Genomic DNA, 13,809 nt, shown 5'->3' on the forward strand with positions numbered 1-13,809 from the left:
CCTTTTCTCCTTCTCTGTTTTGGCATCCTCTGTTCTTCTAATCCTTCCCCTTCTGTTTATCCTTCTCCTCTCCTAATCTCTTCTATACTTATACGGTATGACATGTATTCATCATCTTCATTCCATATCCTCTCCATTAGAGTAAGAACTTCATCATGATTATTGTACTCTGCTATTGTACATTAGATATACAGGGTGTTGTCTCGGGTATTGTTATATCTTCAGGGTGTCTCATTATGTAGATACAGGATCTCAGGATGTACTATCAGACCTCGTACATTGATCGATCCATATTGCCTGATTTTGGTTCCTATGTATTCAATTTAGCAGGCAACATCCATTCCATTACGAGGAATGTACATAAATGTCATCTCCGTATTAAATCCCCCTCCTCCCCTTAATGTATCTCCCCTTGCTTCATTGTGTCCTCTTTGCAGAATTCACCTTTGAACTATAGGGGTTTCCAAATGGTGGTCCGCGATTAATAATTATGACTTTTCCCATTTTTCTTACGGGGATTTTCTTATTAAAGTTTCTTTTGTAGCACTTACGGGAGGTACTTCTGTGCATTTCTCCCCCGAGTGCATTTTCAAGGATGATTGGTTGAAGATGAAGTGGAATGGAGTTCACTACGTATTTATTCAGATGTTGGATGTACTACTACTTGTATTTAATGTACCTATATTCTATGTCATTTCTGTGGTTACGCTTTGCTTTGATAATTTCACTTTGCATCGTACTACCTATACATACATAATTTACTCCATATAATGATAATTTAAAATTAATGTTCTTTATTGGATAAATAAGTTCAAAGAGCAAAATACATTAATAGGTAGGTACTTATTTTTTAGATTTTACCTTTGAACACAAAAAAAAACATTTTTGAAACAGCCTGAGGCATTTTTTTCTACTCAGCAAGGCCATTAATATTGCGTCCATTTTATTTAGGATCAAATAAATTTAGCCATCAATGAAAATTAAATTTCCGCATTGAATTCGAAGTTCAACTTTCTCTATTGTGTTTTAAATTTTTCAAAATTCTTGGTAAATTAGTCAAATTTTGAGCAAGAATATGCTGCAAATAATAGAACTACGATGCGACAAAAAGGACTGTCCTGTCTGCAACAGCAATAGATCAACTGGATATTCGGATTCCAAATGTTCCAATAATTACGACATGCGAGACTCAAGTTATTCCAAGCCGTCGTCTTATGTGCCAATGTCTAATCCCGGGGGATCCTGTGGTTCAAGTTACCCCTGTCCATCCTCCCCTGCCTGCACAGCAATAGATCAACTGGATATTCGGATTCCAAATGTTCCAATAATTACGACATGCGAGACTCAAGTTATTCCAAGCCGTCGTCTTACGTGCCAATGTCTAATCCCGGGGGATCCTGTGGTTCAAGTTACCCCTGTCCATCCTCCCCTGCCTGTCCTGCTTGTCCAGCATGCAACAGAGTCCTCAACTGCCCTACGTGTTCACAACGCGCAAATAGCTGCGATGAATCAAACTCTGCGTGCAGACCTCAAGAGACCTCCTCTCATCTCCCCTGCCTTTCTCCTTATCCATCGTCCTTAGGATCTTCCTGTACCAATTTTCAGCAGAGACGAATGTTTCGTCGGCGACCAATGCCAGCACAACCATCAGCTTTTGCCCTACGTGTTCACAACGCGCAAATAGCTGCGATGAATCAAACTCTGCGTGCAGACCTCAAGAGACCTCCTCTCATCTCCCCTGCCTGTCTCCTTATCCATCGTCCTTAGGATCTTCCTGTACCAATTTTCAGCAGAGACGAATGTTTCGTCGGCGACCAATGACAGCACAACCATCAGCTTTCGGAGGAGCCTACTCAGGCAAGACTCAACAAGAGTCAAGACGAGAAAGCGGAAAATGAAGTTCTGTATTCTAAAACATCTTTTCTTCAATATATGATTAGAAATACATAAGCTATGTTTATGTCTTATTTACCGTGTTGTGCCTATGGGGAGAAACATTTCAAAGGTCAAAGGTAGCAAGTTTTTCCCGATATATTTCCAAAGCAGCGGACGTAGGGGATAGGTAGGGAATGTTTGTGGGTAGTTGGCAATATCTGGTGAGGTAAAGTGAGGCAAGTATGTCTAGGAGGTAGTCTGTTAATGGTATTCTCAGAACTCAGAACGGAGGAATATAGATATTATTATTACTTCCCTGCTGTCGTTATGGTAATAAAATTTTCCGAGAGTAAATTTACATATTTTTTCATTCTTCTTCCATTACATTGTTGAAAGTAATAATTGCAAATGGGTATTGGAAAAAATAAAATTCTCATTTCTATTCCTATTTTTCCCTTACTCTCTCTCTCTCTCTCTCTCTCTCTCTCTCTCTCTCTCTCTCTCTCTCACTCTTTCTCTCATAAAGAAAAAACTCCATGAACTAGCGTAAATACTAAATAATATTACTGGAACATTTTAACTAATTATTTTCACCGTCAGTACTGTAATTTATCTTTGAGAAGATCATCTATTCATTTAAAAGTTATGAAACATGGAGGGAAAAAAGAGATTTTAATTCCTCAAAACACAATTTCTTTTCACTGAATTCTGAAAGGAAAAAATTATTTAGGATCAAATAAATTTAGCCATCAATGAAAATTAAATTTCCGCATTGAATTCGAAGTTCAACTTTCTCTATTGTGTTTTAAAATTTTCAAAATTCTTGGTAAATTAGTCAAATTTTGAGCAAGAACCTCTTCGGCTTTTACTTTTCCTTCTACTTCTCTTTGGTTTCTTCTCCATCTTTTTGTATTATTTCTTCTCCATCTTTCTGTCTTATTCCTTCTTTGTCTTCACCTGTTCCTTCCTCTCCTTCCAGTGATCTTTCCTCTTCTTTTTCTCCTGTTTTCCCTTCTACTCCTCTTTTGTATTATTTCTTCTCCATCTTTCTGTCTTATTCCTTCTTTGTCTTCACCTGTTCCTTCCTCTCCTTCCAGTGATCTTTCCTCTTCGTTTTCTCCTGTTTTCCCTTCTACTCCGCCCTCTTTCCCTGCTACTTATCTTTCTTTTTCTACTGTTTTCCCTTCTACTCCTTTTCTTTCTCCTTCCCCTTCTCATTTAATGTTCCTTTCTTTCCCTCTACATTCTCCAAACAGCGAATATCATCTAAATATTCTAAATGATATTACTGTAATGTTATGTTTTATTCGCGTATTAACAATAATACCTGAAAGACACGGCGAAAAACAATCGAGAGCGAAATAGTGCAATACGAAAGGTACATACCACCAAACAGAGCGTCTACAGAAAAGGTTGATAAATCACTTCCTTCTCCTCCATTTCTTCCCAGTTCTCCCTCTTCCTCCCCTATCATATCTTCCTTTCTCTCTTTTCTTTCAGACTTCGTTTGCTGTCACATGTTAAACATATGTCTTTTCTTAGAAAGGATTTTTCTATCAAAACGAATGAGAGAGGAAAAAATGATATAAGAGAGTAAATCACTAGAGTCATAAAACACGACAGCTAGTGGGAGGGAGAGATATAAAGAAATAGAGAGTGCGAAGGGGAGAGAGGGTCAGAAAAAATCCAGAATATGTGGACATTCCTTTTTTTTTTTTTTCAAAAATGTTGATCAGTAAAAGAAATCGGATATTATTGTATTTTAAGTAGTACATACTTCTCTCACTTTTTCTCTCCTTTTTAACTCGTTCTTCTGATAAAAACGATCAAAGAAAAAGGAAAATAAAAAAGAGATTTCAAAGAATAAGAGCAGAATATTGAGAGAGAGAGAGAGAGAGAGAGAGAACAAAAAGAATTGGGGGAGACGAGAAAGATTGAATGAAAGGAAAATGAGGAAAGTAAAGGATGGGAGGGGGGAATAAAAGAAAAGTTCAAAAATCGTTATCAGTTATCTTCTTCAATGTCTAGTGATGTTTTCCGTCTGCTCTGCGGACCGAAGCAGAGGTACTCCTTTTGCCATTTATAAGTTTGGGAGGTAATAGAGGAACCATTATATAGTTATTTATAGTCTGCTTTAGAACTTGTTTTCATAGAAAATCTGAATGTATTCCTGCATTGTACACAAATGAGGGAAACCATCTTTCTCTCTTTTTCAATGTCTAAGGTCCAAAAATTAAACCAAAGTAATGAGTCATTAACCAATCAAAAATCAGGATTTATTCAGCACTTAATCCAAAGCTTTGATTGCTTAGTTCGTATTGGTTAATCCTTCTCTCTCTCTCTCTCTCTCTCTCTCTCTCTTTTTCCCTTTGCAAAAAATTCAAATTTCCATGCAATGCCATTAGGAAAATTGTTGTAAGCATTCAGCTAAAACTTTTGATAAGGGAGAACAAAGTTAAGCTCCTCTGCATTCATGTAACCTAAGTTCTTTTTGTACTTACAAGTAAGTTTTCCTTGCATCTACGTACGTTGCTAACTATCTTTTTCTCTCCCTTTTCACAAAGATATCAGCTATTTTATCATATTTTAAAATATTTTTTTACTTCCTCCAAATATGTGTGGACACAGCTTTAGAACAGTATAAATGCTTTTGATCAGGATAAGAATTTTATTTATTTTTATCCAGATATACGAGCAAGAATGAAATAATGCATTCGAGATAATTTATTAACTTCCTCCAAATATGTGTGGACACAGCTTTAGAACAGTATAAATGCTTTTGATCAGGATAAGAATTTTATTTATTTTTATCCAGATAGCAAGAATAAAATAATGCATTCGAGATAATTTATTCTCATTATCTGAAACATTTTCTATTTTCTTCCAGCTACTAATTGTGATGCCGTGTTCAAGAGTGACATCATGAAGAACGGCTCTCTGTCGTCCCCAGAGTACCCGGGTACTTATTCCCCCCGGACTACTTGCCGGTATGAGTTTCAAGGCCGAGGCAAGGAGAGGGTCCAAATTGTGTTCACTGATTTCAGCCTGTATCATCCGGGTGATGAGTCGAGAGAGTAAGTTACCATTCTATGATTTTATCTAAGTACTTAGATTGCTGTAGTAGAGACTGTAGAGAGTAAATGGTCGACCAAAATCTGAGTTTAAACCTAGTTTATGTTAAACTCTTGGATGGAACAATCTGATTGGTTGTTTTCTAACTTTTTAGCCAATCGGATTGCTTTATCCGAAAATTAAACCAGGTTTCATCTCAAATTATGATCCTGACCATTGTACTATTTAACCATCCTACTATTTTATTAGGTACTTAAATACTTAGCCTGTTGTAGTAGAGACTATGTCATTTACCATTTCATAACCTTAATCCAAGGGATTCACCATTTCACCAATCAGGGACTCAAGACTCCCCGTGACCAGTATGTTACCTATCATCAGAATGCCTCCATCCCAGACCAGAATGCCCGATGTATTCGGAAGATAATCATTTTCTGCCTTGTTATGAATGCTACAAAGTAACTTACCATTTCATAACCTTAATCCAAGGGATTCACCATTTCACCAATCAGGGACTCAAGACTCCCCGTGACCAGTATGTTACCTATCATCCGAATGCCTCCATCCCAGACCAGAATACCCGATGTATTCGGAAGATCATCATTTTCTGCCTTGTTATGAATGCTACAAAGTAACTCTATCACCCTGGGCCCAAATCGTATTCCAAACCATTATGCCAGGCTAGACAACTTTTGAAGACGGCTCCGAAATTTTGCTCTCCCCCTTTCCTACTTTTTCTCCCTTTTTTTATGCCTCCCTTCATAATTCCCTTTCTGGTCTCTTTCCTCGCTCTCCTTTTACTCTTCCCTCGTTCCCCTCCCCCATCTATACCATTTATTATTATTATGGTATTTTTCAAAATTTTTAAATGGCGCTCGTACCACTCATTAATCACCAGGATAGTCACACTTTCTGGTCTCTTTCCTCGCTCTCCTTTTACTCTTCCCTCGTTCCCCTCCCCCATCTATACCATTTATTATTATTATGGTATTTTTCGAAATTTTTAAATGGCGCTCGTACCACTCATTAATCACCAGGATAGTCACGAAACGAACAAGCTGGGCCCGTCCCTCCGGGAATTTTTTAGCTCGTAGTTTATTCGATCGTACTTAAAGAAAATCAGTACCTACCTATGTGCCTACCTAATTTGTTTAATATTCAGTTTATTATTATTCTTGACTTGATTTTTTGATTTTTCTTTCATGTAATGATTTAAAATCAAGACTAGAGCCCGTTCTCCCTTTATTCCCAATATATTGTTTAAGTCACCCATCCATTTATTGGCCTTGCTCGGCGTAGCTTGCACCACCACTTTTCTTATACGGTATGACATGTATTCATCATCTTCATTCCATATCCTCTCCATTAGAGTAAGAACTTCATCATGATTATTGTACTCTGCTACTGTACATTAGATATACAGGGTGTTGTCTCGGGTATTGTTATATCTTCAGGGTGTCTCATTAGACACCGTTCAGGGTGTAGATATAGGATCTCAGGATGTACTATCAGACCTTGTACATCGATTAATCCATATTCCCTGATTTTGGTTCCTATGTATTCAATTCGTGCTTGATTGGTATTTGGACTGGAAACCGTGTTGGCCGTGTCAGATGTTTGCTGTTGGGCGATTCAGGGTGTTCTCAACTTCGAGACAATTGGGGAGGTGTTTTCTCCCATAAGAATAATAACTCTCACCTAGTGTTTGGATAATTTATGTGGTACATAGCCTGTTTTCCAATTTCCTGAATTATTTTCACCTCGGGCTTTGTTTCCTTTGAACAAGGCATTTTTCTACTCTGAGGGCTGCTGTTTACTAAGCCCTAATATGAAACAACAGACCAGGCTGTGATGATAAGGAAGGGGGGGGATGACTTTTGGACGAGAACTGACGATGAAATGTACTATCTCTATTTTTCAATTCGTTTTGTCATAACTTCCGCCGCATTTCATTTCAATTTTGGTGTTTTGTCTTTTTTTTTTTTAGTTTATTTATGCATGCTTGGTGTATAACATACGTTCTATGTATCCTATATCTCTCTCTCTCTCTCACACACACACACACACACACACACACACACACACACACACACTCACTCACTCAGTCAATAATTCTGCTTCATGAATAAGTTTGTCAAAAAAATTGAGAAAATCCTTTTTTTTTCAATGAAATAAATCCGTAATCTTATGCGGCACACAGAAGTGGTTTTGAAATTTCATATTTTTCCACACTCCCAACTTCCTTTTCTCTCATCTCTCACTTTTTTTTTTCTTTTTTTTTGTCACCAAAACCAGGGGGTAGGTTGGGTTGGTATAATTTTCTGCCAAGTTTACATAAATTAAAATTCAAAACGGCGCTTCTGGAATATCTGATGAAGTTTTTGAAAAATTCAAGACCCAACACAAGGTGCTGAAAGTTCCCCCTCCCTCCTGTCCCCGTACTTTCTGGGGAAAAAATGTGTCGGGAAATTATCACTTGGCGAAAGAAATGAGTTCCCCCTCTTACAGGGGGGAGATGACGTTAGGACGTGGGGAGGGGGAGAGTCAGCAGGTGCACCTTGTTGTATGTACCTACATACCAGCCCCTTTATCTAGTCAGTAGTACACATTTACCATACATATTTTGTTATTGCAAATGTTATTCAGTTATTGCTTCATTCCGCAACCACGGAAGCAGCTGACAAGATAATAAGTTGTCTTTGAAAACAAAGTTCCGTGATAAATCTGGTACAAATCCAGCTAGACCAAAACCAGGGGGTAGGTTGGGTTGGTATAATTTTCTGCCAAGTTTACATAAATTAAAATTCAAAACGGCGCTTCTGGAATATCTGATAAAGTTTTTTAAAAATTCAAGACCCAACACAAGGTGCTGAAAGTTCCCCCTCCCTCCTGTCCCCGTACTTTCTCGGGAAAAAATGTGTCGGGAAATTATCACTTGGCGAAAGAAATGAGTTCCCCCTCTCTTACAGGGGGGAGATGACGTTAGGAAGTGGGGAGAGTCAGCAGGTGCACCTTGTCAATCATTCACCCGGGGCGCATTCCATTTCCAATGAATTCCAAAGGCATGGTTGTCACAAAAGTTGTCCAAACGGTTGTCACAAAAGTCATTCCTTTGTCAATAACACAACACAACACAAATAAATTTTGACTAAGACTCTTTTACTCTAACGTCTCTAACTAAACAGTCTAAACCTCTAAACCACCAACCTCCGAATCTTACGTTTATTGTTACTGAGGTGACTCTTTTACTCTAACGTCTCTAACTAAACAGTCTAAACCTCTAAACCACCAACCTCCGAATCTTACGTTTATTGTTACTGAGGTAGACCCGTTTCCTGGAAAGTACGATGTGTGTACTTAGTACTTTATAAGTAAAATGCACGCTTTCCAACATGTCTCTCAGGAATAAAGCTCAGAGGTGAGTGAAAGGGTTGTTTTGGTCTTTTTGCAACGTTAATTTTATGTTTTTCTTCAAGAATTTTTCAGATATTAGGTGCCTGAAGTGATTCGTTTTATTGTAACGTCTCGAGAGACTGAAGGTTACAATCTGTGTGTTTACTACGAAAGCTTGTAACACCCTGAACATATTATCGACAGCTGAACCGAGAATTTTTCAGATATTAGGTGCCTGAAGTGATTCGTTTTATTGTAACGTCTCGAGAGGCTGAAGGTTACAATCTGTGTGTTTACTACGGAAGCTTGTAACACCCTGAACATATTATCGACAGCTGAACAGCCTGAACATCAAAGAAGTAGGAATACCTATATCAAGATACTTTGCATATACGCGTGTTATAATGGGTGAAGAAGTAGGAATATATCAAGATATTCAAGATACTCTGCATATACGCGTGTTATAATGGGCATGCCTACTAAATAATTTATACCAAAGTTATGAAGTGAAGAAAACGGAACACTCAGCATTTGCAATTTGCAATACATCCGTCTATGAATGAATATACTCGTGTGTTTACCTACTGCTACTGAGGATACTTTGTCAACAGGATAGTTGTTTCGATAGATAATAAAAGTCTCATCCAAGTAGTTCTACACATAACTGTTTCTGGAATTTTCCATCTGTGAGACTGAAAATTAGGAAACATTATTTTGCAAGTAGTTAAACTACACACTACATATTCAAGTATTTACACACACATGTGTCCCTAGGAAGACAATGATTTGTGTTTCATAAACATGATGAAAGTAAACATCAGTACATCAGAATAAGGCTAGCCTGACAAGGGAGACATAAGTAAACATAATCAGTGCGGTCCTCATGATCACATTTTGTAACGTCTCGAGAGACTGAAGGTTACAATCTGTGTGTTTACTACGAAAGCTTGTAACACCCTGAACATATTATCGACAGCTGAACAGCCTGAACATCAAAGAAGTAGGAATATATCAAGATATTCAAGATACTCTGCATATACGCGTGTTATAATGGGCATGCCTACTAAATAATTTATACCAAAGTTATGAAGTGAAGAAAACGGAACACTCAGCATTTGCAATTTGCAATACATCCGTCTATGAATGAATATAGTCGTGTGTTTACCTACTGCTACTGAGGATACTTTGTCAACAGGATAGTTGTTTCGGTAGATAATAAAAGTCTCATCCAAGTAGTTCTACACATAACTGTTTCTTGAGTAGCTTGTCCCCGAATAGAGGACATAACCTCCGTCACTGAAGACCTCTCTTTAGCAGTTATACAGTGACTTTAAACCTCTATCAAACAAACATTTACCTTTACCGAATTCTGCCTGTGCTTAGAAATAATGAGCTATAACTGTATTAGGAGAATAGAAATATCCCATTACATAATCCCATCATTGTGGTAATGGGATATTACAAGTTCAGGTATCTGGTGAAGACACGAGGGCTCATCAATAACTTTGCCTAATGTATCTGGGATAATCTTTTCATTCGAAATAAATCATGTTGTCTTCATTGTTTTGTTCTTTCTCTTCCATTTCTCTCTTCTTTCCCTTGCCTCCTCCTTCCCCTTTATCAATTTCTGCTCTCTTACTTCTCTTTCTCGTTCTCCTTCTTCGCCTTCTCCTGCTCATCCTTCTCTTTTTTTTCTATCTTCTCCCTCAACTTCTAATCTTTCTCCGTTTTCTCCTTCTACTTTTCATTCCTCTTCGGCTTTTACTTTTCCTTCTACTTCTCTTTGGTCTGGAAGGAGAGGAAGGAACAGGTGAAGACAAAGAAGGAATAAGACAGAAAGATGGAGAAGAAATAATACAAAAAGATGGAGAAGAAACCAAAGAGAAGTAGAAGGAAAAGTAAAAGCCGAAGAGGAATGAAAAGTAGAAGGAGAAAACGGAGAAAGATTAGAAGTTGAGGGAGAAGATAGAAAAAAAAGAGAAGGAAAATGATGAGCAGGAGAGGGCGAAGAAGGAGAACGAGAAAGAGAAGTAAGAGAGCAGAAATTGATAAAGGGGAAGGAGGAGGAAAGGGGAAGAAGAGAGAAATGGAAGAGAAAGAACAAAACAATGAAGACAACATGATTTATTTCGAATGAAAAGATTCTCCCAGATACATTAGGCAAAGTTATTGATGAGCCCTCCTGTCTTCACCAGATACCTGAACTTGTAATATCCCATTACCTCAATGATGGGATCATGTAATGGGATATTTCTATTCTTCTAATACAGTTATAGCTCATTATTTCTAAGCACAGGCAGAATTCGGTAAAGGTAAATGTTTGTGTTGATAGAGGTTTAAAGTCACTGTATAACTGCTAAAGAGAGGTCTTCAGTGACGGAGGTTATGTCCTCTATTCGGGGACAAGCTACTCGCCTGCTCACATTGAAACCTAACCCAGCCCGAGTGGGACCGGGAAAAGCCAGTAGATGGTCACGTAAATGGATAGTGGGTACTAACCACGCGCAAAGTTGCTTAATTTCAGTGATTGGTTAGTTAGTGTTTTCAACGTGCTATCGCCACTGGATAAAAGGTAGATGTGATCATGAGGACCGCACTGATTATGTTTACTTATGTCTCCCTTGTCAGGCTAGCTCAAAGCAACACATTTGCATAAAGTTGTCGAGTGAAACTTGCACGCGTTATTTTGTGCAATTCCCCCCACTCCTCATTTTGCAAAAAAACTAATTTGTGCAAATTAGTTGAATGTATGACTGTTTCTCTAAAGTTTACTTAGTTTAGAATATTAAACGAATAAAGTCCAAAGTTTCCTGAACATCTGGTGGTTTCCTATAATGGTTTTTCCATCAACAGTCAATCAGCTTTCGGAGGAGCCTACTCAGGCAAGACTCAACAAGAGTCAAGACGAGAAAGCGGAAAATGAAGTTCTGTATTCTAAAACATCTTTTCTTCAATATATGATTAGAAATACATAAGCTATGTTTATGTCTTATTTACCGTGTTGTGCCTATGGGGAGAAACATTTCAAAGGTCAAAGGTAGCAAGTTTTTCCCGATATATTTCCAAAGCAGCGGACGTAGGGGATAGGTAGGGAATGTTTGTGGGTAGTTGGCAATAGCTGGTGAGGTAAAGTGAGGCAAGTATGTCTAGGAGGTAGTCTGTTAATGGTATTTCAACAGTCGGTAAAAGAAACAGACGCTAGACGTCGAAAAAAAGTAGTCAACAGACTGTAAAAAACGTTAAAGCAACAGACAATTACCATTATATTGGGATTAAATATAATTATGTTCAATTTAAAATTCAGATAGGAAACAAGACGACAAGTAGTTTTCTTACCCACAATGACGAAGAAGAAAAGTCCATAGAAGTGTGAGAATTGTTTAGAACCCATAGTGACTTGAAAAAATTACAACAACTCTGGTCGAATCCACTGCAGTATTTGACTGATGATCAAACTGGTATTGTTCCCTGTCTTATATGCCAACTAGACTTTGGACAATAAAGATAAGACGGAAAATTTGTGCCTCATGGTCAAGGAAATTCGTGACCCCACCTTAGATTACTCTTTGGAGTCTTTAGTCATGCCTCCTACCTTATTCCGTTGGTTATCTACTAACATTTGTAATAGGCAATAATACAAGCTATAAAACTAGCGGGATAAGGAGTGTAAATTCCTACATAAATATTACAGGGGACCTAACCGGAGAGACAAAGTTCAAGGCGTGGCTTCTACTACAATGTCAGAATGCCACCTTTTAGAAGACACTTGGGTAACTGTCTGACAGATTCCATATAAAGGAGAAATAGCTGAATTTAAAATTGAAAAATACAACACAAAAAGAGAAAGTATTCTACGAAGGTAAGAAAAACTAATTCTGGCAGTGTCACTTGACAATGGGACATACATGAATAATATGGCAAAAAAGCGAGGGTAGCTAGGGAGTCAAATTAGAAAAGAAAAAAGAGACCTTCGGATGTTCTTTCTTTTCCGCTTTTTTTGGGGGGGGGTAATTTATGACTTTTTGAAAATTCCCAGACGGCATTTGAAAGCATTTTTTCTGATTTTCTTTTTTTACTTGCTATCTTTCCTGCACGTGTTCCGTGTGATTTGTAGATGTGAGTGTAGGTAGTACAAACAGGTAAATTTTAAAAGATTATCTTTTCCGCAAATATTGGGTTCGCTGAAGGGTTTTATTCTTCTAGCTTGGTCTGTCACTGCGTTCAACCAGTCGGTGTAACCATCTGAAACATCGCAAATATTAGGTTCGCTGAAGGGTTTTATTCTTCTAGCTTGGTCTGTCACTGCGTTCAACCAGTCGGTGTAACCATCTGAAACATAATGTTGAATCCCATTAGAACACTAATCGTTGTAGACAATATCAACAGATCGTACCTAAATCGTAAGACTTGAAAATCTTCCGTTACGTCAATCTTCAAATATTTAATCACCTCTTTCAAATAAGAGAGCGTTACAAAAGGCATTTTCTATACCCTACTAACTTCTACTATCAAAACAACAATTATTAAAATATCTGTGTGATTTACCGTATTAGCTCATCTGTTATTTTCTACAGGGTGAAAATTGAACTAAACTTTTAAGTAAACAACTAAACTTACCTCCTGACACTCCGATTATTCCTGTGAACACAAAAGAAGAGAAAAGCTCTGTAAAGATTTGTTTACGATTTTTTGACACTCTTACAGATTTTTTTGGGTTCTCTCAATCATCCATTTCTTACATTTTAGTATTGTACCAAAGCAACACATTTGCATAAAGTTGTCGAGTGAAACTTGCACGCGTTATTTTGTGCAATTCCCCCCACTCCTCATTTTGCAAAAAAAACTAATTTGTGCAAATTAGTTGAATGTATGACTGTTTCTCTAAAGTTTACTTAGTTTAGAATATTAAACGAATAAAGTCCAAGGTTTCCTGAACATCTGGTGGTTTCCTATAATGGTTTTTCCATCAACAGTCGTTATCTTTTCTAGAAACAGCTTGCAAGATGCTCACGCATAACATATAAAGATGGAAAATCCTTTATAAGTATTTTCTGTATGTATATTATCTTTTCTAGAAACAGCTTGCAAGATGCTCACGCATAACATATAAAGATGGAAAATCCTTTATAAGTATTTTCTGTATGTATAAATGAAGTCATAAACACATTCGTAGCAAACAAAATTTGAGTTTCGTCATACCATCAGAGGTATTATGTACATAATATTCTTATTTACATTTTTAAGCAGGAACCTAGTAGCTATTTGAATCTTTTTTTTTTTTTAAGAGGTTTGACAGAGGGAACTGTAACTGCTATGGTCTTATCGTCCCGAAATCAAAAAGAGAAGGAAGACAGTATAGGAGAAAGCACAGAGGGAACTGTAACTGCTAGTTATCGTCCCGAAATCGAAGAGAGAAGGAAGACAGGATAGGAGAAAGCCTGCCGTTCCGAGAACGAACATTATCCCATC

The 13,809-nt window shown here is 37.5% G+C and overlaps 2 protein-coding genes across 2 annotated transcripts in view; both read left to right on the forward strand.

Annotated features, from left to right (window-relative positions):
- Positions 1-13,809, forward strand: part of LOC103511133 (suppressor of lurcher protein 1) — a 105,021-nt gene that overhangs the window by 32,322 nt on the left and 58,890 nt on the right. Inside the window, exon 7 of the mRNA XM_026824994.1 lies at positions 4,763-4,949. Coding sequence (XP_026680795.1) covers positions 4,763-4,949 — 187 coding nt within the window. The remainder of the gene's footprint in view (positions 1-4,762; positions 4,950-13,809) is intronic.
- LOC103511024 lies at positions 935-1,967 on the forward strand. The gene is made up of 3 exons (XM_008475735.3): positions 935-1,137; positions 1,293-1,495; positions 1,681-1,967. The coding sequence occupies exons 1-3, from the start codon at positions 1,076-1,078 to the stop codon at positions 1,896-1,898; spliced, it is 483 nt and encodes a 160-aa protein (XP_008473957.1). The 5' UTR covers positions 935-1,075; the 3' UTR covers positions 1,899-1,967.

This window comes from Diaphorina citri, unplaced genomic scaffold (genome assembly GCF_000475195.1).
Source record: "Diaphorina citri unplaced genomic scaffold, Diaci psyllid genome assembly version 1.1 scaffold30, whole genome shotgun sequence".
Classification (NCBI taxonomy): domain Eukaryota; kingdom Metazoa; phylum Arthropoda; class Insecta; order Hemiptera; family Psyllidae; genus Diaphorina; species Diaphorina citri.

What these genes read in the sequence shown, in the direction of transcription:
- LOC103511024 (XM_008475735.3), top strand. Translation starts at nt 1,076, where the DNA reads ATGCTGCAAATAATAGAACTACGATGCGACAAAAAGGACTGTCCTGTC. An exon ending in CCTGTCTGCAACAGCAATAG is followed by an intron (nt 1,138 to 1,292) that starts ATCAACTGGATA and finishes GCACAGCAATAG; the next exon opens with ATCAACTGGATATTCGGATT. An exon ending in TACGTGTTCACAACGCGCAA is followed by an intron (nt 1,496 to 1,680) that starts ATAGCTGCGATG and finishes CACAACGCGCAA; the next exon opens with ATAGCTGCGATGAATCAAAC.